The 26,778-nt window shown below is 33.7% G+C and overlaps 1 protein-coding gene and 1 long non-coding RNA gene across 6 annotated transcripts in view; one reads left to right on the top strand and one right to left on the bottom strand.

The window, feature by feature from the left end:
- MAN2A1 (mannosidase alpha class 2A member 1) overlaps nucleotides 1-26,778 on the bottom strand; it is a 108,445-nt gene that overhangs the window by 45,909 nt on the left and 35,758 nt on the right. For both annotated transcript variants that reach the window (XM_014877305.2, XM_014877304.2), the window contains exons 6-12: nucleotides 25,766-25,939; nucleotides 24,554-24,740; nucleotides 19,211-19,388; nucleotides 15,153-15,355; nucleotides 10,874-11,059; nucleotides 9,466-9,580; nucleotides 6,540-6,607 (exon numbers count right to left, since the gene is read on the bottom strand). In XM_014877305.2, coding sequence (XP_014732791.2) covers nucleotides 6,540-6,607; nucleotides 9,466-9,580; nucleotides 10,874-11,059; nucleotides 15,153-15,355; nucleotides 19,211-19,388; nucleotides 24,554-24,740; nucleotides 25,766-25,939 — 1,111 coding nt within the window. The remainder of the gene's footprint in view (nucleotides 1-6,539; nucleotides 6,608-9,465; nucleotides 9,581-10,873; nucleotides 11,060-15,152; nucleotides 15,356-19,210; nucleotides 19,389-24,553; nucleotides 24,741-25,765; nucleotides 25,940-26,778) is intronic.
- Nucleotides 1-26,778, top strand: part of LOC148219685 (uncharacterized) — a 68,947-nt gene that overhangs the window by 25,857 nt on the left and 16,312 nt on the right. The window contains exons 3-4 of one of the 4 annotated variants that reach the window (XR_015799661.1): nucleotides 12,676-12,813; nucleotides 14,369-21,333. This is a non-coding gene — a long non-coding RNA (uncharacterized LOC148219685). Of the gene's footprint in view, nucleotides 1-12,675; nucleotides 21,334-26,778 lie in introns of those variants that run through there. The other 3 variants (XR_015799662.1, XR_015799663.1, XR_015799660.1) reach the window with 3 other exon arrangements.

Consider the following 26,778-nt stretch of genomic DNA (forward strand, 5'->3'; position numbering starts at 1 on the left):
AGATCTTTCAGCTGTATTCCATCATTCACTACCATATTCCTTCATAACAATTACTTTCTGTGTTTTGAAAACAAACTCAGGGTTCTTCCCTCCCCTAGAGTATGTTTAGTTCACCTATTCCTTCTGCATTTCACAATACTTCCACTACAGTGTTTTCAGAGGAAACCAGAAATTTATTGTAGGACCCAATCGCCATGTTTTATTTTAATGTTGTAATTTTTATATCAACTGAAGTATCAAACACCTTCACTGTCTGATTGTACTGGGACTTCAAACCCCAACAAAAGATGCTGAAATGAAAGGACTAAATTTGTGCAGTTTAGAAAAACGGCAAAGATTCTATGAATCCTACTTAAACACTGAACCTATATACTGGTTTAATTTTTCAATGGCAATTTCAAAGACAAGAAGTAAACAAAAACATTTAGAATAGCTCGTCATTGGTTCATCCATGGTAAGACAGACCAAAAACTGAAAAAAAATTTGATGTATAAGATTTTTTTACACCAAAAAAATTAATCTTTAAACATTTGAAACTTAAGATCTTTCAGAATAACTTGAACACAGAAGCATAGAATTTAAAAACTGAATTTAAAAAAAATTAATTCCACAGAAAGTTTTGAAGTACAATTAATTGCTAATCAAAACTACTTTTTCCTTCTTGATAATGAAAATTTATTGTACCTCAAAAAATATACGACCATTCTATTTTAAAGCCCTTAAACAAAACCAGGTATTCACTTCTTAGCTTATTTGTTGTTTTGTTTTTAGACTTCACAAATAAAATTTTAAAGATATGTCAACCACCAGTGCCTGGAGTCAGCTCTGAGATAAGCCTGTATATTTTTTAATGTTTTTTTAACACAAAAAGTAGAAAACTCACACAGAAAATATGGAGACCTCTGAAAAACTGTTATGACCTTACACAAAGAGTGAGAATAAAGAGATTAAGGTGCTGTGAAACTCTTCCATACCACTTCCTGTCCCATTAGACATTGTCAGTGGAGAGTTTGCTGGCTTGGTCATAAAGATAGTTGCACAGCTAAGTTCCACCTAAAAAAACAGAATGAATGTATCATGCTTTTTTGTTCATTTTGAATGAACACCATTTTTATCAGAATGATTTTTACTGAAATACTTATTTCAATACTTCTTTAGTGATGTTTCAAGATTCAGATGTCTGAGTTATCCTGAGTCAGCCAAGCATTTCATTGCACTGCAACAGCTCTTCCATCATGAAAACCAAGGAGAATGCTTTTTAAATATCCAAGCAATTTAGTCAAAATAACCTTGAGTTTCCTACAAACAGAACATGTTCCCGGCAGTTACAGGTCACCTGAAATCTAGTAAATTGATCAGGCAGCTGAACACTGAGATTAATACCTTAATTTTAGAAAACTATTAGGCTCTATTCAACCTAAGCAGCCAGGGTATTGGATACTAAAGTGCAGCCTCTTCACATATCACCTCTAAAGTGTTTTCTGATTTTTCACCTGCTTGCACTACTGTCTGCTTAATAGAAGGGCTTAATTAAGCATAGTTTCTTAATAGAAGCAGTGATATTAAGGCTTGACTGAATGACTATTCATCCTGTTCCCCTCCCCAAAAGACACTTAAACAAAAACAAAAGTTTGTGCACATTGTGATCACTATTTCATCCAATAGAACTTAAAACTGTTGGTTTGGTTAGCATTTGTTTGTTTGCTTGCTTTTTCAAAATCTCTTTTCTTCCCTGGGGAACAGGTGTGTATATTAACAATGCATGAATTGCCACAGATATTTATGAACACATCTTAAATGCTACAGTATTCTTTCCCGTTTTCTTTAAACTTGTTTTTCTTCACTGAGAATTCAAAATACCTTTGTTTCAACTGTCCTTTTTTTTACCAGCTCTTTGGAGTCTAACTAGGAGTATATATGCCTCTGAAATCATGCAAGCATAAAAGGCATTTAAAATGTTTATTATTAAAATGTCAAATGCTGTTGGAGGGCCCTCGCCTTATAACTACAAGTTTAGAAAAATTGTACCAAAATGGGCAACATAGGTCTAACGGGAAGAAAAAGGAAATAAAAATTCACCACTAAAGCAAAAGTTGCCAAATAAAGAGTATTACCCTGCTCCAGTCACTTTCTAAGCTCACAAAGACACAGTTATGGCATGTTACCAACAAAGTTTCCTTCTCAGACAAATAATTTTTGCTGTAGTCATTCAATCGAATATAGTAACATACACACTGCTCTGTCAAGAATTTTGACTTTTGTCCATTATTCTCTGTCACACATTAAAGTTAGCAATATAGCTTTAATTTCTACATTATAGTGCTGTGTTGAGATAGCAGTGAATACCTTGTCAAATGAATTTTTGGAAAGATTATCAACTTGAAAAATTATAGAGGCGAATTGGGATTTTCTTTCTCAAAAAATACCACACATTTGGACCTAATGGGATAAACACAACTTATGCCAAAATTTTATTAAATACAACTTTATGCCAAAACCTGCTCATGGATAACAAGGTAAGGATAATATTCCAGATTATTTTCTATCCTCTATTTGAAAAAAGGAAACTTTCTTTTATAAGGTGGATATCACTAAACTGCTTTGACAGAGCTTTGAAGAAATAATTAATTATAGTGTATCCTCCTATAATTAATCCCCTAGGCAACCTAAATATTTCAGCTTGAGGAAATAGTGTCTTCTAAGCTATAAAACTGGCCTGATAAGAAGGTTATCATATCATATTGTTCCCTTAAGATTATCTGACAAAAGTTATTGTGGTTAAATTGCAAGAATAGTTGGTTTAGCACTAAAAATAATCCTAAATTGATGATTTGAAAAGAATTTTCAATGTCACAGTATCTTCAGTTCAGATAGGAAAGAGTGCAGTGGAGCTCAGTATTGAAATTGCTCAGCTAAGTACATGAAGGTTCTGGAGTTAAAACAAAAAACGGGGAAGAAGAGATAAAACATAATTGCCATTGTTAAGCCTTTTTGCTAAGATCCACCATATTGTGCCAAACAAGATCCAGCTGGTACAGACAGTCAGTCCAGTCATTGTGTCGTGTGTCATGGTCCCCTGCAATGCTGTGTCCTAAAAACAGTACAGACAGAAAGAGCTGGACAGCCCTTCCCCTCAGTCACTGTGCCCTCCATCTGCTGCTGACAGCCCAAACTGGACAACAAGAGGTGCAAACACACCACCCACCCACCACGTCCCGTGAGTGCAAGTCTTTTGCCATTCAGGAAGCATGACCTCTGGCAGACTGCTCCTGAAAACCTATTATTATATTAAAAAGCTATGCTGTCATAGAGCATGAACCAGCATCCAATTTATCAGCACACTCTCCAAGTGTCTGTTTCCAAGTGGCTTTGTCTCCAAGATATGCAGTAATTTTAAATTCAGAACAAGACAGAAGCAGTTCCATATCTAGTTAGATATTATCTTGTGAAACCTCAATTTTTCAGCTGAAAGAAATAATTTTTTAAAAAGCATGCAACTTCATTTATCAGTTAAAAGGGACTAATTTCAATTAAACACTCCATAATTTCAGTATTGAAAAGCCTGATCATAAGACCACTTAGTCATCCTGAGGTGCTGGAGCCAAAGTTAAGATCTAAAATATCTAGTATACCTATTTCATTAAAATTAACACATTACTTTCAACATAAAGTTATGGATTCATAAAGATATCACAACAGCACTACAGAGAAGAGATGCTCAGGTGAGGGCAGAAACAATATCAAATAGGTTACAGGTGGCACCTGCTTAGAAGCAGTTTGAAAGATAACTCTCAACTACACAACAATAACGAGATACTTCATACTAGAACATTATCAACTGAAAGATAGATCTTTTCCTGCTTCCTTTTTTTCCATGCAATAAAGTTGCTTTCCTGTACAGTCTGTCACATCAGTTTTCACTACTGACTACAACTTCCATGAGCAGTGAACACTTAACTAAAAAATACCCAAAATCAAAGATGGATGAAAGAGGCAAAAAGCACACTACTAACTATGTTCTTGTAGAAAGCTGGTTATATTTGCAATCAGTAAAATAAGGAAAAAAGTTATCGAGATTTGAAAAACCATCATGAGCTTCCCATCAGCAGTGTCCCTCTAAACTCACAGGTGATGTGAACCACACTTACCTAAGAAAAACTAAGCTAGAATAAAGATATTTTTAAAATTCTGACGGAGAAATGCAAAAATACAAAAAGCTAAATAGCCAATCAAAGAAAAATAACCCCTTGACAGATACACTGATTTAAATTCTATGCCATATAATGATATATTAGAACACACTAGCAGAAAGAAACCTAGAGATTCAATTATACACAGGTGAATAATAAAGACGATTAGGAGCAGAAGAAAATAAGAAAGTTTTGGTGAAAATCATTATTTAAAATCTGTTGATACCCCAAAATTTTCAATAGAAAAAAACAGTTTCTTTTTTATGAGCTTTAAAGTTTGAAGTTTAAGCATAGTAATTTCTAATAATAGATTTATTGAGTTTAAGCTTCTACTGAAAATTGCATTTCTCATGAAATGCTACAAGAAAACTCAGATGCAATCATAATAATCACATACTAGATTTAACCAGTAGCTACAGTCAGCTGACATACCACTTTTCCCAATGGTAATAAAGTTAGTGGAGATTCAGACTACAACCAGAGATAAAGTTAGAAGCCTAAAGAGACTAAGCTATTTTTTATAAGCAAAAACAGTTTAACAAACAGATATTCAAATGAAAATTTTAACAACAACAAAAACATGAAATAGTGTACATTTATGCATTACGTTCAAAATGTTTCCAAAAAAGGATGCAAAAAGCCCCAGGGTTTACTCAGTAATATCAGTACTCCCTTATAATTTTTCTTTCCCCTTTCTGTCTCATTTCGCCCCCCTCTTCATTCTTGTTCCCATATTTCTGATTGCAGTCTTTGGAACATATACCATACGTTTTATCACTGTATGGTGTCTTCACAATACCAAAACAACATGAAGTTAGCAATTTTCTACTAGTACTATCCTCTTAGTAAGTTAAGACTAGTTTAGAGAATACCAGCAGTAGTCTGCTAGAATAATATTAATGATAATGTCATGTATATCTATGTAATATGCAAGTCAGAGGGGGGAAAAAAGGGCAAATGTCTGAAATTAATTAAGACCAAAAAGGGAAAAACTTACTTAGCATATTATGCAGAGATAAAAGTGGAGCATTGTATGCAAACAAAAGGTATATTAGGGGATAAAAAGAGCACAGGAAAAACTTCAACAGCGAACCTAGCTAAGCAATGCAAAGGCAATAAAACTATCCTCAAATGGCAAAGAAAGTCTACATCATAACTTGCCTCCAACCAAGTGCTTATATACTACATATACAATCCTCTTCCAGGGAAGAAATGTGAGGAGATAATGTTGAAAAGCTAAAATATTTTAGTTAAATAAATAGGCACCTGTGCTCTTGGCCATTTTGGACAAGTTTAAGATAATCTATTGGCATCTACATAGCACTCCAATAAGAGAAGTCCTATTAAAAAAAACATGCTCTGGAGAAAAGTGTACACTAGACACATTATGGACATTTAGTGCTGGAGGACTGAAGACAGCTTCCCCCAAAAGGTCACAAGACTTAAACTTTACTCACTTTTTCAAAGACTTTAATTATATCTTTTTTAACAGTAGCAGTTAGTCTGCTGAATACTTGGACAAGTAAGTCTTATTAGCTTGCTGCTTGCTAGAGCTAGAGAAATCAAATACTAACATCAGCAAAAATAGCATTCACTGCTTTTTAAATGAATCTTAAACCTTCAGTTCCATAAGCAAAAACCTTGTATTATTTGATTTACACATACAGCAGCTCTCACACCCAGGAATCTTATTCACTTTATTTGGATTAGCCACTTTAAATGAATTTTCACATTATTTCAGGTGGGATACTGAGTGTTCATGGGTTCATAGCAGTATGCCAGTTTCAGCTGAATACTCTACAACTGCTTATAAATAAAAAAGTGACTCCTCTTAATAGAATGAAAAGTTGGAGTTAAGAGAGATCAGTGTCCTAGTTTATCCTCTATTTGATTTCTAAAGACAATTCAGTATTTATAAATTGTGATTTTTAAGATTTATAAAAACTTGACTTTTTGCTCACGAAGTTAATTGAGAGACCTGTAATTCTGCTTAATTAAAATCTTCTATTGATTCTTTCAAGCACAATCTATTTAGTATTACGATGCTGTAAAAGCACACAGAAGCAGAATACTTTCTTCAGCTGTGGTATGTGAGAAATGCCTATAGTTTTAACATGCTGTGTCCTCTTTCAATTAGACAAAATATTATTACCATAATCCCCAGACAAATTTTTAAAATTTTCTTAATTTTTTTAAACTTTTATATTTATTTTGAGCAAAAACTAAAAAAAAAAAAAAAAAAAAAAAATAGGGAAAAAGGAAATGGCATAAAAATCTACTTACTAGGTAGTGAAAACGCATACATTACTAAAAGATTCTCAGACACTGAGTAATATATAAAATATTTACCTTGGTTGCAATGTCAGCTTTATAACTGTCTTGCGTGGCAAAGAATCTTGAGAAGCCTGAACATCATCCTACAAGAGAACATATTTGAATTTGCTTTTGAATACACTTCAATGAATAATATATGAGCTTTCTTTATTATATGCTTTTTGCGGAGTACAAAACCACATTAACAACACCATAAACCAAAGATTTTTTCGGCACATTACTGAGGAAGACAACTTACAAAATTTAATAAACTACGTACTTTACACTGACAAAAGAAAGACGCTCACTTTGACCAATTCACTGCGAAATACTTGTTTTTCATTAAAGATCTTATTAGATTCCATTATCAAATTATTACACCTGCGTTTTCATTTTTGCATACAAGACTTTGTAGTCACCAGCTTCCTTCAAATTCTGCACATACTTATCACACATTTTTATTAAATTTCTCCTGCTATAAATTTACTCTGAAACACTACACTCCTGTGCACTTACAAGGATTCACTGCGTAGTTTCCTGTGAGCTCTCATTGTTACCTTATATTTTACACACAGAAAAGTTTCAAAAAACGTAATTTGAGTTGTGTTGTGGGGCTCACTTCCACTGAGGAAAAGTAGAGACATTGCTGTCTGCAAGATGTTGCTGTCACTGTTGCATAGCCTAAGAGAACAGCCACACTGCTGATTCACAGTGCATTCCACTCAGCTCTTACTATGGTGAACCACTACAGACTTTGAAACTGAAGTGCAGAGTTCTCAGTTCCTCAAAACATCCTCAAAATCAGGCTTTTCAAATCCAGCAATTGTCACTAACATTTTCTTTCTGCATTGAAAGAACTAAGACTAATTTACTGGAATTTTGTAATGGTCGCAGCTTTACTTTTACAGTTTGAATCTCATCTATGATCCAACCAAAGCTGGGTCATTTTGGGATCTTTAAGTGTCTTCTCTTTTTCAGTGTATTGCCTTCCAAGTGATTTTTTCTTTGTTTACTAATGTAGAGTTAGCAAAACTTAACACAAGAAGTACCAAGTATTCAGTTACCAACTGAGAAAAACATGATGCTTTTGTATGCAACCAATAATTAAGAAGAGTAGAAAAAGTGCAAATTGTGTCATTCCAGAGTTCTTCAATAGTGTCTTATTCCCAACTTCCTTTTTTTCTGCCTCCAAAATAGGGAACTTTCCCCTGGTTGTATGTGCTACCTGCGGGAATGCTGCTGCTACCATCTTGTGCTCTGTTCTCTAAGTGTTTTTGATTTCTTGACCCCTCAAAAACAACAGCCACTTTCAGTCCTAGTTTTCATCACTTGTCTTTCTCAACTCTCTTGACATTCATTCTGAATGCCCATCTCTGAGCAATTCTTGATGAAAGCTTCCATCAGCCACCAAAATATCACAATCTGTACTCCAAAATGAATGCCTTTGAACCTCCAACTTGCTCAAGGTTTAAAAAGGTGTTCTGTAAGTTTCCTGAAATTCTCCTGTTAGTGCCTGCAAATCCCACATTAAAAAGCTTTTGTTGCTATATCAAATTAGCAGAGATATGAGATTAATGATATGCTGTAGATATTGTGTGGTATACAGATAAATCTTAATCTAATTTTGTAATCACCTTATTTTTTGTTTTATATAGACACAATAAATTCATTGAAATAAGAACTTTCTTTTTAATTTCTACTTTCACAGTGGTAATAATAGCTTATTATTAGTATGCTCCTAGGCAATATACAGTTTAAACAGCAATTAGTACTTCCACAATGCAGTGGTCTTAATCCAGACTAATGAGGAACAGGAACAACAGAAGTTTAGTAAAATGTAACATTACAACATCTTCCAATATAAATCAGAGCATGAGTAAAACCTTCTTCCCATGAACGCCTTCAAAATATTCCTACTTTATGAAAGTGCACATTCATTTTCCAGCCAGGAGAAAAATTATATATTTGTGGCAAACTAGCACACAGCATATACATACAGCTTACATATATATATATACACACATATATATATCTGTATAAAAGTCATAAAAAGTATAAAGAACTATTCTAACAATTTTTTTAAATGTATACATGGGACTGGAAGAGTAGTTCAAGATATGACACATCTGGCACAATTAAACCAGTAGAATGTATGTCATGTTTATTATGTCAGAAATGTGAGATAATCATCATAAAGACTGTCTTAACCCTGCTGTGTTTATGTACAAAGAAATTAAAGCATCTCATTTTGTCTCTCTTCAGGGTAAATGCACTTAAGTAGACTTCCTAAAAATTCCTAGCTATCACAGAAGAGGACTTTTGTTCAGAAAGTTAAGAAACTAAGAATTTTAAAAGGAAACAATATTAGCAAATGTAGTTCTTCAAGGTGTTCTTCACTGTAAAATAAGTCTCAAAAAGATACATGAGGATCCACTGCTGATTTTATCATCCATTTCAGTGAATATTCCTGTTTCAAACAATTTCAGCAAAGGAAAAAGAGCACAACACATTGTCTAGCTCTAATCTTGCCAACTAAGTTTAGACTTCTGGAATAGAAATTTTCTTCTTCTCACATTTCTTAAGTGACAAGTGAAGTCAAATTACAGGACTCTATACTGTTATATATTCACTTACATATGCATATCATTTAAGTCACCAACAAATTTATTATTAAATTTCACACAAGAAAATTAGAACACCTGCTTTTACTATCTAACTCACAAAGAAGAACAAAATAAGTCCCCTTCCTTTAGCTGTGTGAGCTTTTTTCAGCATCAACTGCTGACATGTTCACTTTTTACTTTCTAATATCTTCAATTAATATGAAGAGGGATAATTAGCACATTTCTGAGAAGGCATTAGCTGCAAATTTAGTTCTGATGTTTCTCAGGGCTACTCAAACTGTAATGAAAAGACATAGTTCACATCTTATTTTGGGAAAAAATCAAGGAAGACAGCTCACCATCTTCAGGAATGGAGTTGCTGTGTCATAGTTATAAGCACTTTTGTCCTTTAGGATAAGAATATGAGCAGAGTCAATAATCACTTTCTTCACGTTCATTATGGAATGGAAAAGCCTGTTAAAATATTTAAAATCTTAGTTAGTTTTCAATTGGTTTTATTCAATGTTGTAACATCAAAATTTTAAAAAATTAAAGAACTCAAAAATACAAGCTGCAGAAAAATAAATAAAATTTCTAACATCAATATAGCATGAAATTAAGAACAATTACTTTACAGAATGCCGAAATATTCTGAATTATATTCTTGTCTTGCATACTGAAAATGAGGTACATCTCCTCCTGTATGTTGTGCTACCAAAGGTGTATCCTCAGAATAATAAGTATTTTTTCAAAATCGTAATCTTAGGACAGTTTGCAATTTGTATATTTGATTTTCAGTTTCTACAGAGAAGACAAGCCCGAAACATTGGTCACAAAGTCAAGACTGTATTTACACAGGATTAAGAGAACAATCAGACAAACAAGAAATATAAACTATAAACTACCAAGACATCCACAAATTTCTAAATACAGAGAACTGGATAATTTTATCTGTAAAGTGAAAAAAAACTTTCTTTTACTCTCTCATAATTAAGTGGGCTCTGAATACTTATGATCTAGTAGATTAAAAATATGGAATTTAAAAATAATAGTCATTAAATAGTTTTAAACAAGAAAAGGTATTTCAGATGCATTTAAAACAATTAATTAATGCACATGTTCTATCATTAATGTACTACCATCACCTCAATTAATCAAATTTACTAGTTCATAACATTCCAATATGAAACAATTTTCTAAACAAACCCTTAATTAAAGCGTTTGTATGCACATACATACATACAGCATGCAATGTTCTTCAAAAAATTCTATGAAGATGCTAGCAGAATAATTTCTCAATACTGAGAAATACCCTCCAAATGAAACAATAAACTATGACAGACAAGATTTTCAACACGAAAAAGATTTCCTACTTTTAAGAAAAGTAGGCTACAGAGGGTGTGGGATTTTCCAAGGAATATATTCTTAAATTATCACGTCTTTGATCGTTGCTTACAATAGACAAATATAAAAAGTTCTCCTACTTACTGCAGAAAAATTCTGTCATTAAAGAAATTTCAGTAATGTGTCTACCTTTTGAAATACCAAAATTTTGTTTGGACATCAAACTCAGAGAGTTAAAAAATATTTCATAAATTAAGAGCATGGGTAATCAAATCCACTTCTCATGTAGAGCATCTCTGCACTTTCAGTGGAGTATGTTGCTGTATCAAATATTTATGTCTGAAATAAATACTTCAGTTCTAAAAATGCAAAAGGAAATTAAGAAATTAGGAAATTTAATTTTATGTATTTATAATAAATTACCTGGTTCCATAATCCACAACTACCCAATCTTTGGCTGTTCCTGGAAGAGCATCATGATGCTGGAAGAGTCCAAGGTTCCTCCTAGCTTCTGTCAGCAATTTATAGTTATCCACAGAAGGAAATACACTCATTTTCTCAGATCTACTGGACTGTACTAAAGCCAAGGAGTAGAGAATTTCAGCTGCCCTGGAATTGCAGAGAATAATCAAGTATTTATACAGCATTAAGATACAAAAAGCAATACACATTTGATCTAAAGAATAAACTGCAAATAGTTCCATAAGCTCTGTAAACCTTGTTCTTGAACATTTTAGCCTATCTTCACATTCTAGCTTCCTGCGAGAATTCTGTGATGGAAAATGGACCTTTAAAATAAAAATATGACAGTGCAAACTGAAATGCACACTCATAAACCTGTGAGGTATACGGATTTGGTCTTAAAACCTCACAGTATGGATAGAGTGCCTTACAAGAAACATACAATTCCCATTTCAAAAAATAACTTATTAATGAAATAAATTTGTTTTAAGTAAATATAATAATCTATGTACTATTGAATATCTACTCTTCCATTTACACTTAAAGCAAACCAAATTCTTCTAAAGGCTTAAGCATCTCATGCACCTGCTCACTATGCATTTACCTCAATAGAGAGAACACTGGATTCCAAAACCCTTATGTTGAATGGAATGCAGAGCCTTTCTCCTCTAATCTGTTGCAAGAGCCTAGCACTATAATATTATCACTAGATTGTTACTTGCTTTAGCAAAATCTAAATTTATTTTACAAAAATATTCCCATTATTTTTAGTTATGGATATTTGACTGACAAAAATGCCTGAATATATCCAGGGAATACATCTATTAACTTTTTTCCTATCTTCTCCTAAAATGTTACAGTTATATTTACAGCAAGTCTGAAAAGTGTGAGATTATTTTTCAAAATTTATTAGAGGTCAATGAACATTTGTCAAGTACTTGAAGCAACAAAGATGATACAGGTTAATGACACAAAAAGCAAAGAAATCACAACAACATATTTTCTCGTAATGTTAAACGTCTAGGCATGCAAGTAATAAGTTTTTAAAAATGAAAATAAGCTAACTGTCATTTACCTAAGTTGCCAGTGAGGGCATATGTTCAATTTTAAACTTTATACAACAAAAAAATTAACAAAAAGCCCTTAGTTTTCAGACTATGCATGATATTAATTGTTAACATGAAAAATTCCTTTAAATTAAGTTTTCTCTTTATCTTTATTCAACATAAATAAAGGTCACAGTTATAGAAATACTGCAACTACCACATGCCCAAGTAAACTGAAAGGTGCACTGTTAATGTAACAGCCTAAGCTATTTTCATATTGTCAATATTTCATGAACAGGATGAGATTTTGCTCTTACAGGTTAGGTAATTGCTCAGAAGCTACATCCAAAATCAAAGTGTTAAAAAATTATACTTCCAATATTCAATTACCAGTGCTAGATTAACCTTAATCACTGTAATTTAAATGTTCAGTGTAAATTCTTACTTCTATGTATCCCTCCCACTTCGTCCTATTGCAGCTTAATTTGAAAGAAAAATGCAAATATTTTAGTTGGAAAAAAGGCATCAGATGCTCGTTCATCTAGTGAATAAACCCTGTTCAAAAGCATTTTATCTTTTTTTTTAATTCAGTTAGTTACTAAACACTGACCTAACTTAGCTATAAAGGAGAGAACACAACAAATTTTAGTCCTTAAAATAAGGTGTGATTTCCTTCTCCAGAACTAATATTAATTTAATTTTCTTTTTTATTAATAGGGATGCAGACGGAGTTCTCAGATGCAGAATTTTCCTTTCCTGCCTCAATATTTTTCTAAACACTAGAATTGTTCAATGGTCAATGATGAAAGACCCTCAGAAACACAACACTGCATTAGAGAATGCTTCGGGTTATAGGTAAGCATCATAATACATTTCCATAAAATCTGTATAAAGCCTAGGTTTTCTCACCTCTGTTTCAAACTACTGCAGCTGACCTAATATAATTTTCAGAATTTTCCACTTTGTTGTAATTTGCAGTATCTTTCCCTGATAGAACACTGCAAACAGACCAGAATTTGCTTCACTGATTTGTCAAGGCCTATACTGGCTTACTTTACTTAGGTCTGGTTTATATTTAACCTAAATAAATAATTTTTCCAAGAGATTTTGAATTCTCAAGATATAGTATTTTCTATCCATCTGTATAGTTAGAAGTATCACTGTATTGTACATCTTCTAAATTATTTCAATATTTTTTTAGCAGATTTACTGCAATTTTTCCCTGTTTACACCAGTAACTAAAAAAAACACAGATTGTGTCCCTAACTTGTCTCAAATTATGCTGTTGTTCTTTGCATCTTTTCATTACATTTAATAAACTTCTGGTCACATATTTTATCACTCCTTAAACTACCTCAATCTATCCATCTCTCACTTAAGATTAAAAAATCAATAATGTCTCAAATCACTGTCAATCTCTATTATAAAATCCTTAAGCTTTCTTATACTTTTTTAGTACACTCAAAAAAACTCTTTTCAAACAGGAAAAACCTTAACCCACTCTTTTCTTGCTTAAATGGTTAGTTTTCATATTGGGTCCTGAGGCTGAACGTTGTTTCCTGGCTGTTCAGTAACAGTGAAGTGCTACCTAATTCTGGTACTGCTGGAACTTAAAAACTTTCATCCTTGGTAAAGAGCACACACTCATGTGTTTACGTTCTATAAATTCCCTTCTACCTTTTATCTTCATGGCTCCTTCTCTCACAAATATGGACATACACCAGATAGATAGATGGACGTTAGCTCAAAAATACTATGGAAATAATTATCACGAGTTTGAGGATTAAATATAATCCTATTATATACCCTAATATACTTACTATATTTGACTTTAAAGAAGCAAAAAATAAAAGATAAAACCCTTATTCCTGCTATTCTCATAGCTAATGTGACATAAAGATTCTCATGCTTTCTGAAAACAAAACTGACAAAAAACCTGATATTAAAACAACGAGAACACACCTGTATATTTTGTTCTTCCATGTTGTCTACAAAGGATGATGAAAAATTACACATGTCCCAGGTACTTTTTTTAAACCATACTTTAACACATAAGAACATTGACAGATTAGTGTTTCTCCAGAGATTCCTTACCTATACCTTTTTGAGAAGTTAAAAGCAACTGAAATGCTTAAATGAAGAAATCCTTTTGATAATGTAAAGTTTTAATATGAATTCTGCAATCTATGCAATAAAAACCAGGAAAATTTCAATAAAGTAACCACACTAAAAATCTTGAAAAAATAGACTATGATGAAGCAGAAGGAAATTAAGTCCTTGGTGCGTTTTAAGAAACAGAAAGGAAATTAATCAAAACTATGAAAAAACAATTAACTAGATAATTCAATTTATAAGAACATCATCTCTCTGGCTTTTCCTGTTCTCTTGTTCGTCTTGTCTTCTCCAACAGCAGTATTAAACAACATTGTTTTCACTGAAAATTAAATATTCCTGCGATTAATCATCTACTCTACCACAGCAAAAACTGGATTCCTTGGAAGAAATAAAACAAGTTTTGCTAGATACCGTTCTTCTGAAAATACACTTGTATCTGCCTACAAAACACTACTTTCTAAGCTAGGTTGGAAATGCAGCTTTCCACACCTCTCTTGCTCCTTCTACTATCAGCATCCATTACAGTAAAAAACTGTAATCCTTAAGGAAGGCTGTATGTGAATTGCTCAGGGTTTACATCATATCCATCTGCCCTAGATGCTTTCTGCAGATTTATAACACAGTTAAATCATCTTATGTCTGCTATAAGAGAGAACCACTCAAATATTCCATCACCAAAATTCAGCAAAAACTTTTTTTCTTTAAAGATGCAGACAGTTCTCAGAAGAACAGGAGTCTTAGATCACTTGGTACACAACATTCCTGGCTATTTCTCAGCTTCCTCTGAGAACCTTTGTAAAATTTATACCTTTGTACTTCTCTCTAAAAATGTTTGCACCATAGCCATAATTCCTTTACTTTGTTTTGATTGCACATGTGGCTTTGCTTTACCTATTAAACTGCCTTTGTCTCAATTAATGAGTTTTGTAGCTTTGACCCTTTCAATTCTCCTCAAGATCCTGACGGTGAGAGAGTGAGCAAGCGGCTGCCTGAAGTTAAAACCATGACAAATATTTACACATTCATCTCTCCTTTGTGCCAAGAGACAAGATATGAATGTACTGGATGGCAGGATTTACCTTATGTATGATTCCAAGACTCTGTCCAGGTGCTTATAGAAGGGTCTTGATGTAAAGTAACCACTCCAGTAATGATGATCTCTGTCTGCATAGGTGAAGAAGTCTCCACTTAAAACAGGAAAAAGTGAATTGCTATTCTTTTCACCCAAATTGCTTTCTTTGCGCAGAGCTTCAAAGTAATCAGATAAAGTTCCAAACTGGGCCTGCATGAAAAATAAAATTATTGCAACAAAGTTCCATTTTCATTATGCAAAAGATACAAAGAGAATGAATATGCTTATTTCCATGTACATTTCAGAAACATGCCACTCTTCCAGCAGCTTTATAGCAGAAACCTAATCTAAAAATCTTTAAAGTTCCCCTGCACACTTTACAGACAAGCTGAATAGCATTTCAAAACTCAATACAAGAAGTATTTCTCAAAAAAGGCATTTCAACTCAGTACAAGAAGGAGATGGATCCGTTGGAGCATGTCCAGAGAAGAGTCCCAAAAGTGATCAGGTAAACACCTTCCCTATGAGGAAAAGCTGAGAGAGGTGTGGTTGTTCAGCCTGGAGAGGAGAAGGCTCTGGGGAGACCTGACTGCAGCCTTTCAGTACAGAAAGGCGCCTTGCAAGAAAGATGGGATGGGCTTTGCAGCTGGACCTCTTGTGCCAAAACAAGAGGTAATGGTTTTAAACTAATAGGATACACTCAGGCTCGATATAAAGACAACATTTAATAGGGGGGAGGCAATACACTCAAGGTGCCCACACACAGAGGTTGTGGATATCTCACCTCCAGAAACACACAAGGCTAGATTGGATGGGACTCTGGGAAATCTGGTCTAATTGAAGATGTCTCTGCTCATTGCAGAGCAGTAGGATGAGACAGCTTTAAAGATCCAACCAAAACCATTCTACAACTCACGAAATTTGGGGTTTTTTTAAATTTAAGTAGACATATAAAATAATATCTAAATATAAAAAGAAGAAAAAAAGAAGTGAAGCATTGTTTCATGTCTTGCAAGTAAGTTTATAATATGTGAACTAAGTAATACCTCAATATTACTCAAGTAGCTGTCTGGGCTAAGTAATAAATTTAATGCGATGCAACAAAAATATAGTTCTACTAATCCTGTATTTTCAAAATTAACTCTCATGTGCTTCAGATCTTGCTTTACCCAAAAGATGACTGTTGATCAAAAAAAAAAAAAAAAAAAAGCATTTGCTTTAAGAAATTGGTTCCTTAAACTCTGTGCATAGAAACTCAATTTAGAGATGTAATAAGTGAAAGCATAAAAAGAAATTAATTATCTTCTGGTCATTTTAGAAATTCTCAGGCATGGTAATAGCAGATCTTTACAGGGTAGGTCAAAAAATGGTTATCTTCAAGATTCAGGGGCACAACAAAAAAGAAATAAGAAAATAAATAATTGATGTCAATGTTGTTAGTATTGAAAAATGTTGTTTAAAAAGGCATAGCTGGCAAACTGGATTTTGAATGAAAGTTAAAAAAAATTAGTGGAAGTTGTAACAGGACAGAAGACCACATTATGTTACCAGAAATATCTTCACTGTAAACTACAATGATAATACCAAGCAACTTTGTTTCCCATTACTATTATTATTTATAACAAGTATACAATGTAGCATGATACAATTTACAACACCAAAACCAAGTTTTAGTAAATATCCTTTAAAAGTGACTTGGAATTTAAGGACTATCAGACTATCACTGTGACAACAAAATCATAAATTTTAATCATTTAGAAACCCCCCGGAAACACTTTCGCTTCAAAGTCATTCAGATCATCCAAGTATTTGTTAGGTGGATACAATGGTGTCTTGCCACTTTAAATGGTAGTAAAGCAGAGAAAGATAAATATTGCTACTGAAATCTCACCATTAGTAAACCTTGCCTTAACAGGCACTTAGGGGATACTAGGTCTTTTCCCTCACTATCATTGGCACCTATAAGTAGAAAACAAAAAAAAAAAACAAACTATGCAGCAAGAGAAGACACAGAGATGATCTCACTTCTGCATTGAATCAGAGGAAGCACCAGTCAGATGAATGGAAACAGTGAAATAACCTGGTAGAGTCTTCTGTTGACATACAAAAAGACTCAGCCTAATTAATGTATAATAGATGCAAAGGAGATGTCTGAATAGGAGACTGAATTCCTCAAGAGCAAAATAGCTATCTTTCACAGTGAGGTACCACATACTTTTAGAACATAATAGTGGCTGGCAGGAGAATCTCAGTGCTAATAGACATATCTGCTAGATAAACATCACAAAGAGCTGTCTGAAAGAATAAATCTCTCTTCAGATCAGAAAGACAGAGTAGGCACTTCCTTGTGTAACCAGTAATATCCCAGGCATCTCAGCACTTCAGGAAAAAATGTGAATTCTTCTTTTATATAATCTAGATTCTTAGCTGAGCATGTTCTGTTTCTTGCCTGTGGAGTTACATTCCACTAGGGAAAGTGCAGAAGAGTACGAAAGATCTCCATTTAAGCTCATATTTTCAAAAATAAATGACATCAATTTCAAACAAAACAAATAATCAAACCAAAACAGAAAACCACACACGCACAAAAAAAACGCTCTGATGCTGGCTGCTCAAAATACCCTAGGTATGAAGTGGCAGACGCAGAGGATTTTGTATCTTTTTGTCTGGGTATTAAAAACCAGAAAAAGGGTCAGGTACTTCAAGAGGGAACCAAGGGTTAATGTGACCCCAGATAGGCACACCTAGCCTAATGAAGTAGACTGCTAGAACCTTTGACATTGGGCTGAGCAGAACCTTTCAGAAGAGGAACTTTCAGCGGTCTCAGGACAGCACTGGTCCTTGGAAGAATGACTTCAGAGCTAGAGCCTTCAGTTTTTGTCCCGGAGGCAAATCATCCAGCCCAGGCTAGTAAGAACTACAGAAAATATGTTGCTATTAGTATCCAAAGAGTAACTACGTGTATAGGACCTGCATTTTTGACAGAAATAAAGCTAGTGAGAGCAGCAAGCTTTACATTTAAAAGACGGACTTTAGATTTGAAAATTTGGAGAGTACTCTCCAGGTCTATCTCCCTCCACTAAGACAGAGTGGTCCTTCACAATACATCATGTCACTCACATTCCATAGGAAAAACATAAAATCCAGTTTTCAGATAAAATGTAATCCCAAGAAATCATCTTTCTTATGCAGAACACAAGTCCAGAAGTCAGCAGAAACTAATAACATACTACAGGCACTAATCAAAGGCAGAGTTGCAAGAATCAAGGGAGGTTTCAGAACAGACAAGGAAAAGTAAATGCACACACAAACCATATGAAAGATACCAGAGCAGGGTTTTTTTTAAAAAAAAAGCCTAAATGTGAAAGCAGCAAAAGTGCACTCTCAAAAATCCCAAGGTTGTGGCCCCCATTTGTTATTGTCATGCTGAAAGATGATGAAGTCCCTCGGGCCATCAGCTTACGCATTAGAGCATATGAATGTGTGTTTTAACTCTCACACGTAATTGTTGATTTGAACTCCTCTGATAATTATGCTTGTATACTCAATCCTTTTGTAGCCAGGTTGGTCTCAAATTTTATTGTATTCAATGAGATCTGCCAGCAATGGCATCTCTTAAGATGTTTTGGTTTGTTTTGGAATGTAAACTCAAGAGGACGCAAATAAAGCAGCAAAATCTTTTTGAACTTCTAATAAGAAAATACAATTGTTTTAAGTAAAAAAGCCTATGAGTCTTAAGTAACAATACCTGAAGCCTGTGAAAACAGAAGCACTAAGAAATCTATTAAACGTACTAACTGTTCTCCAAATTAATCTAGTTTGGAAACTGTATATAGTTCTCAAGCCGATATTATTAAGAGCAAAGATTTTGCTTTGGGGGTGAGAAGGTAGTAAAGGCAAAAAAAATGTAAGCTACCAAGGCACATCAATTTGCTGTTAAATAATATATAAAGTTTCACATATGAAAAAACCTCAAACTTAACCACAGTTATTTTTTCCTTGAAGAATCACAGAATATTGGGAAATACTGTTTACTCCACAAACCAGAAAATGTGTTGCAGTTACCTTAACATGCCACTCAGGACGAGAATTCATGTAATCGAACAGCTTCTGATAATTCTGGTACTGCTGATCCCATTCTGAGCTGTCAGTGTAGCGGAAATCGTCTCCAAGTGGAGCTAACAGAACTTTTGTACGGAAAAGCTTTGACTTCTTCCTGTATTGATCCAATATCATCCAAGCCCTTGCGGAGAGTAAAAAAAAAAAAAAAATTCAGAGCACAGGGGGGAAAAAAGTCAGCATTTGGCAAGACAATTCTTAGGTACCAAGTTGTGCATTAGGATGACCCTAAACAAGACATACAAAACTCTGTTATCTCACTTTGTAACAAAAAATTGGATCCAATTCCCCCTGCTGGGACACCATATTCAACTGACTACTGTTGCAAACACCATGCTAATTAAATCCTTCAATAAGTTTATCAAGCTTCATCTCAAGCAGTAGGACAGTCTGGATCAATTTGTGCCTGTGCCAAAACTAACCTACAGTTCAAATTATGTTTACCTGTTTTATATTTAGATAACAATTCTAATCCTCTCCAGCCCCTAGTTACAAGAATAAGCAAACACTTCCCATCTCCTCTGGCACCCTCCTTCGATACTTTTTTTCATATCTTCATGTCCTTGGCAGGAAAACTGCCCACAAATTAATCTCTAAGGAACTCCAGCCTTGCAAATAAAAAAAAATATTTCAGGAGGAAGTTTGCTGCTAAAAATCACTGTTCTCCCTTCAGCCAGCTTCTTACATGTCTTAGAGCCACTCCTGAATCTTTGAATCCTGAAAAATTAAAACCTCTGGTTTTATGCTTATGGACTTAAAAAAAACCCCAAACAACCCAGAAACAAAATACTCAAAGAAAAAACTGCAGAATTAAACTTTGGCACCTACTAATTCTAGGATGGGTAAACTATCAGTTCCATAGCAGCAATATATTAAGAATCACAAGTCTGATATGTAGGCTACTGAAAAAGTCAATTTTCAACCCTCCCTTTCCAAGTCACAATTATTATCAGCATCTTCAGAGGCTGATACCCTCTAATTAAAATTATGTAAATAATTCTCATAGGGAATATAAACCATAGTAAAATAATTAAGAAAACAGAAATACAAATTTCAAGGCTTTAAAGACAAAATAGTAGAAAAACTCAGATTCTAATGAGGTTCTTTTGTTTCTTCATGTCTTTTTAATACATGATCTAGCAAAATCACCTTTCAGCTCACACTCTGTAAGAATTGCTATATAAACATTTATGCAGAAATTCTAGTCAAATATATTTGAAACCCCTATTTCCCTGAAGAGCATGTCAGAGCTTACTTATTTATCTGATTGTAGAAGTACTGTATAAACACAAGGTCTGACTATATTCTGGAGGGAGAAAGGGGTCACAATATTAACTTTCATTAAGGATCTACAGAGCTCTAATGAGACGACAATTTACCCATCCCTTGTCTGTTGATGGATTATAGTTCAGATTACCAATCAATACTTTCCATGACTTTAAATAGACTTAAAAACACAAAAGGTTCCTCACCACACAGTTACCAGGACAATTGGCACAACACAAGACTTGGCAGTGCTTCCTTCTGAGGAGCCAGTCCAACTCAAATTTTCCACATATATGCTATGGCTGAAAACATATTTTAGTGTTGAGGCTCTTGAAAAATACAGTTAACAGGACATTGAACTTTGACATCTCTCTTCAAAGTCCTCCTCTGGTTTCTTTCCAAATATCCTGCAAAATTCATCAGCACTGCTGCTCTCCCTTTGTTAAAGTACTGATAACTGTGGGATTATTACATGTTTTTAAGAGGACAGCAGAATCTTCCACCATTGCAAACCAATTTTATTTGCAAAAACACTGAAGAATATCAATTCAGGTATATCCTTCTAAGTTTCTCTAAATAACTTCCTAAATCATTAATTCATACAGGTGTGTGAAAGTGCCAGCAGAAAGCTCCAGACAAAGGATGGTGAAGACAAAAGAAATACTTCTGGAGAAAAAAAAATATTCCATTGAGTCTCATCAATTTTTTCCCTTTATTGCTCTCTGAGGAAACAGAATTTTGATTTTGATATATTTTGATATGTATTCTGCCTACCTGAATTAAAATCTGAAAACCATGCAGGAGATCAACCATGAAGAACTTTTTGTTTTCAAACTTTCAGATTATCACTGAATGTTTGAGACCTTTCACAAACAAAGGAAATCTTTTCGTACTACAACTACTTTTAATGCAAAATCCAAGTATTTGAGTAAATAAATATCAAAACAATAAACATGGCTGGTGTTGACCCTTCCAATGTTAAAGGAAGAGGAGCAATAGCCACCCGAGGCAGGCAATCACAAACATTAACCACCATGTGACCACAAAGATAAAAAAGCTGAGGGGCAAAACTGGGCTTTTGAACAGTATCTGGTGAAGAGGAAAGTCCATTCTCTACTTTTTCTCTGAAGCACATAACTTGCAGTAAAGATTCTCTCCTATTTCATGCTTAGGAGAGAGAACACCAAAATAAATTGTGCTTCTGCTAACAACTCATTTCCATTCAAGAAAAACAAAAAAATCAACCCAGGAAAAAAGCAAAAAACAAAACCAAAACCAGGAAACCGAAAAACCAAAAAACCCACCAAAAAAAAAAACCAAACAAAAAAGAAAACAAACAAAACCCAGCTGCTTTTTCTTCCTAGTGTGAATAACTTCACACTTCAGCATTCAAACTTATGGATAAGGATGCAGCTGCAAATCAGGGAAAATGCAGTAATATCTTTATAACCTAACCTGTTATGAAATGCAATTAAATAAGTACAGGTTTTCAATTAGGTTGCTGCTTCGTTCCTTCTTACCACGTCAAAACTTATGTGGCAAGGCACATAAAGTTGAAAACTTCTAGCCTGAAGTTTTCAACTCAGCAACTCTTTAATAAACATGTAAGGCTATAATAGTATTGAAATCAAATGCCACAGTCCCAGCTGAGTATTCAATAGCTGAGTTTTATTAATTTTGTTGCAGCTTTGGCACTGAAAAAAGATCAGTGATCTAAACCTGGTCTCTAAATTAATCCGTTTTTTTGAAACCCATGAATATCTTGTACTTTTCTAGTCTTAAACCAATCAGAGATAAGAGGCAGATTAATTAATGTGCTGCAAACCTATAACCTTGGAAAACTTATGATGCAAAGACAGATTTTTCAGCTCTGGAACTCATGCATCTCCTCATGATAACAACTGTAAAACATATTAATCCACAGGTCAGATCAATAATGTTTCTGATTGTCTACAATATTCCAACTTTTTTAAAAAATACATGTACTGTTTTAGCATTCTCCATCAAAACATTACTTCCTGTATTTTAGTGGGTTTATATGAAAATAGATACTAAAAGTGTGATTCCAGTGTTCCAAGTGTAAGTAATCCAGGCTTCCAATTCAAAGACCAGGTGTTAGTTTTACTTTTCCCACAGGTAGCATAAAGCATACTGATGTTTCAACTCCCTGTTAGACACCAAAACTACTTTTATCTAAAAAGAGCTGATGCAAAATATTAAGTTTCAGAGACATATTGGGACGATAATCACTTCAACTTGATCATATGTTCACTACATCCCTGCCCCATTTATCTCATTCTTTAATATCCTTTGACATGTGAAAACTCACGTCTTTTACAAGATCTAATTTAGATTGTTATGCAGACGTTGCATTTAGGAAGTGCAGGGATTAAGAATAATTTAAAACCAAGACTCTTAAAAAGACTATTTCAAGGACTCTAAATTATACTTGTAGCCTCTACATTTCAGGTATTCGTTAAACAAGCTGTTGCTCTTCTGCAAATATTTATCTCAGGTAATTGAGATATATAGTCAAGATTTTTCTTTTTCACAACTTTGATTTAATGACATATGAATTTTCCTTCAGATGCAATAGGCACTGTGTGTGTCACAGTTTTTCTACTTTTCTCCTTTCACCATCATCTTTCTTTTCTTTACTTTAATTAAACCCACTTTTTCCAATCATCATTCCAATTTCTACCTTTAAATACAGCAGTTGTAATGTATTCTGTTTAAGTTTGGTTTTATCTTTAGTAATATTTTATAACTGAATTTTGTATAAGTGAAGTTTTTGTGATGCTTGTCAGAATTTATATAGAGAAAAAGCAATCCACACCTGACAAGTAGACAAGCAAGGCATCATAATCACATCATCTCTTTAAAACTTCAGCATCAAGAACCAAAAAGTCACTCTGCTCTCCTTAATACATTTTCTACACTCAGCCATTTGCACAAATTACAAACAGCTACCTCAACTTTTAACTCTGGAAACCTGGTATAGTGCAAAGCCTGAAGATAGCAAAAGGACCATAAAATACAACCATTTTCTGGAGAAACCTTTAGCAGCTTAACTTACTTTCCTTTCGTTTCTTTCTTGGGCTTTTTTTTTCTTCCTTTACTCTCTCTCCCTCCTCAACTCCCCTCTTTCATTCCCCACCCCATCACCCAAAATTGAGAAGCAGGTTTTTTTTAAGTTTTAATTTGATTCTTAACTGTGGCAAAACTCAGTGTTTCTACTTGAAAACTAAAACTGAGGTTAATAAGAATTTCCACCCTGGGCACAAAGAAACAGGAATCAGATTAATTTAAGGTTTACACTTAAGAAGCTTAGGCCAAAGATTGCCAAGTTTTTCATGGATATACCACGGGAAATATCCCACTGTTTGTAGTTAGAGAACAATACATTGTACTGCCCCTGAAGTGTTTCACTTGCAGGGACAGATCACTGTTCATAAAATTCACAAAAATCACAATAAACCACTAACATGAGTCCAATCAGATGACTGTGTTCGGACTGTCATTCAGGGATGGACTTACGTATCATGAACAAAAATTTTTAAAAATGCCCCTTCCTTAACTATAACTTTTCCTCTATGTTCATTGATAGCTATGTTCCCAACTAAGAAGCAAACACTACATTATGTAATAAGTATTGTTTACCCATGACAAGCTTATTTTAAAAGCTTGTACTGGTTTTGGCTGGGGTAGATTCACAGTGGTCAGTATGGTGCTGTGATCTGGATTTGCTCTGATGATAGGATTGACAACAGAAAGACGATTTTATGATTTCTGAGCAGGACTTGCACAGAGCTAAGGCTTCTCCTGCATCTCAACCCATGAGTTTTCTCATTTTCCTCTTCCCCACCCCACCATGACAGCAGTGAGCTTAGGGGAGATGAACAATGCACTGCTGTTGAACCACAACAGAACTAAATTCACCAAACTGTTCCAGACGTCCTTTTTGACCAGTATAATTTTTTTTTTTTTTTTTTAAGTTACTCCTTTGAGGAGTAAAAACTGTACCTGTGTTGAACATTTCCAGCATGAATGACTTCTGGTGGGACTCTCCAAGGGCAGCTTATTCTTCCTCCAGGAAGCCGTTTGAAATCAAACTGGCAGCAGATTTTTGGATCTGGGCCACAGGTATGAGGAATATCATAGCTATAGAAAGGCATCATATGACAAAGAATATCTGTACTGGATCCCAAATCTGGAATTAAATAGAGTAAAACTTTAAAATAAACCCTCTCAGATTTGCCAAAAGTAAATGAATTCCATGTTCTCTGTCCAAGGACTGTACTAGAAAGATACCACATCAAGACAATTTCTTATTTTGAATATGAATAGTTTGAATCTATTTTTGTATATACCTTATATGTATAAAGAGGGTAAAAACGGAGATGCAATCAAGACTAGAATGTTCTAGTGAAGCACCAGCTAATTAGGAAAGACAGAAGCAAATGTTATACGTGTTTTACCCAGATAAAACTTGTGATTTTCAGAAATTTAAAAGTAATAAAGCATCTTTTAAAACTTTGAGTGGATTAAAACAACAATTTAAAAAATATAGCAAAATAAAACAAAGAAAAAACAAACCAAAAGCCAATCACCCTGCTGTCACTGCCACATTAGCACAATATTTGAATTAGCAGAAATGTTCCTCCTCCTACACTTTATTTCCACATAGCAGGAAATAAAGGAGTAGGAGGAAGAAAAAAAGTAAAAATAAGTAAAAGAATTTTTCACCCTTTTACTTCTCTTATGTATACTTGCAAGGAATATGAAAGAATGGAAAAAACAAGAGACGGTAAAAGCAAAAATAAAAGTGAAAAGAAAGGAAGATGAGATGAACAATGGCAATAATATTGGTTTTACATTTAGTACCTTTCCTAACTCATAGATATTTTCATTTCCCCTTCTGTTATTGAAAGAAAGAAAAAACAAACAAACAACAAAAAAAAAACAGCAACAAAAAAGAAAAAACAAAACAAACAAACAAAAAAAAACCAAAAAAAAAACAAAAAAAACCAAAAACAACAACAAAAAAAAACCCTCCTAAATTTAGCTAGATGAAAGGCTTTTTTTAAAACAGAATTACAAGTTTAAAATTTTCAGGTCTAGACAAACTCTGCTAAGTCTCTTCTGTAAATATTTCCACAGTACTTATTCAAGTTCTCTTCATATTTTACTTGTGTAAAATAACAAAATAAATTGACATAAAGGAAGAACACATACCCCAGTTCTGTCTCCAAAAAAATTCTAGTGTCTTCTGTATTGAAAAATGTTTTTTAATTGAATAATGAACTCTCTGTATAAGCATATTGGAAAATCCTGCACGCTTCAGAAGGTAGGCCATTGTTGGTGAATGCCCAAATGGATCAACTGCCCATCCAGACTTTGGTTTTACTCCTTTTGACAAAAGGAAAAAATAAAAAGGGAAGAAAGTTCTACTTTTCACTCAAAGAAAGTTATTCCCATAATTCAAATGAGAGTAGTCAAGATAACATTTCCAAGATGAAATACCCAGTTAAGTATTAAACCTCTTGCAGAACCCTGGAATTATAAAAGCTAGAATTAAACAGTTAAAAAAGGAAATCGAATATTTTATAAGTAAGGCATTCTAAAAAACATTCAAAACTTAAAAATAGTACTCCTTGTTGCTACACTGTTTCAAACATCTTTATTTGGAATCATTAATTAATACACATCCTCTTTGACTTTAAGTAGTTTACAGATGTTACAATTATAAAAGAGAGTTGAAAGAAAATGAATGGATATGGATAGATAAATGTGGTAGCTTGTTGAAATTTCACTGTTTTTTAAATAATGTTAATCTTTTTTGGCTTCAGAACTAATTTTTTTTATTTATTAGTTTGTTAATCAATAGAACTATGTTGATTAATGCTCTCTTATCACTGAACTTCATGCTAGTAAATAAAGATGCTACATTTAACTCTTGTTTAATTCATTAACATGGTTCCTTTGGTACTTTTTACTGTCTTTCCAAAAAACCACAGTAAGGAATGCATTATCCTTTTATTAGGTCTTCCCTTCCCCCTCCAATTATGTCAAGGCGTGTTTATGGAAATTGCAATCGAAGAAAAACAGTGAAAGAGCTTTCCAAAATCATTTCAGTTAATTGGATGAAATAATGTCAATTTATTATTAAAGTCACTGTACTAATATTTTCTATATAAAAAGGTTTCTCTCGTGGAACTAAACAAAACAACATCCCAAAGCCAGCAAAA

The sequence above is a fragment of the Sturnus vulgaris genome, chromosome Z, assembly GCF_052056855.1.
Source record: "Sturnus vulgaris isolate bStuVul1 chromosome Z, bStuVul1.hap1, whole genome shotgun sequence".
Lineage (NCBI taxonomy): Eukaryota > Metazoa > Chordata > Aves > Passeriformes > Sturnidae > Sturnus > Sturnus vulgaris.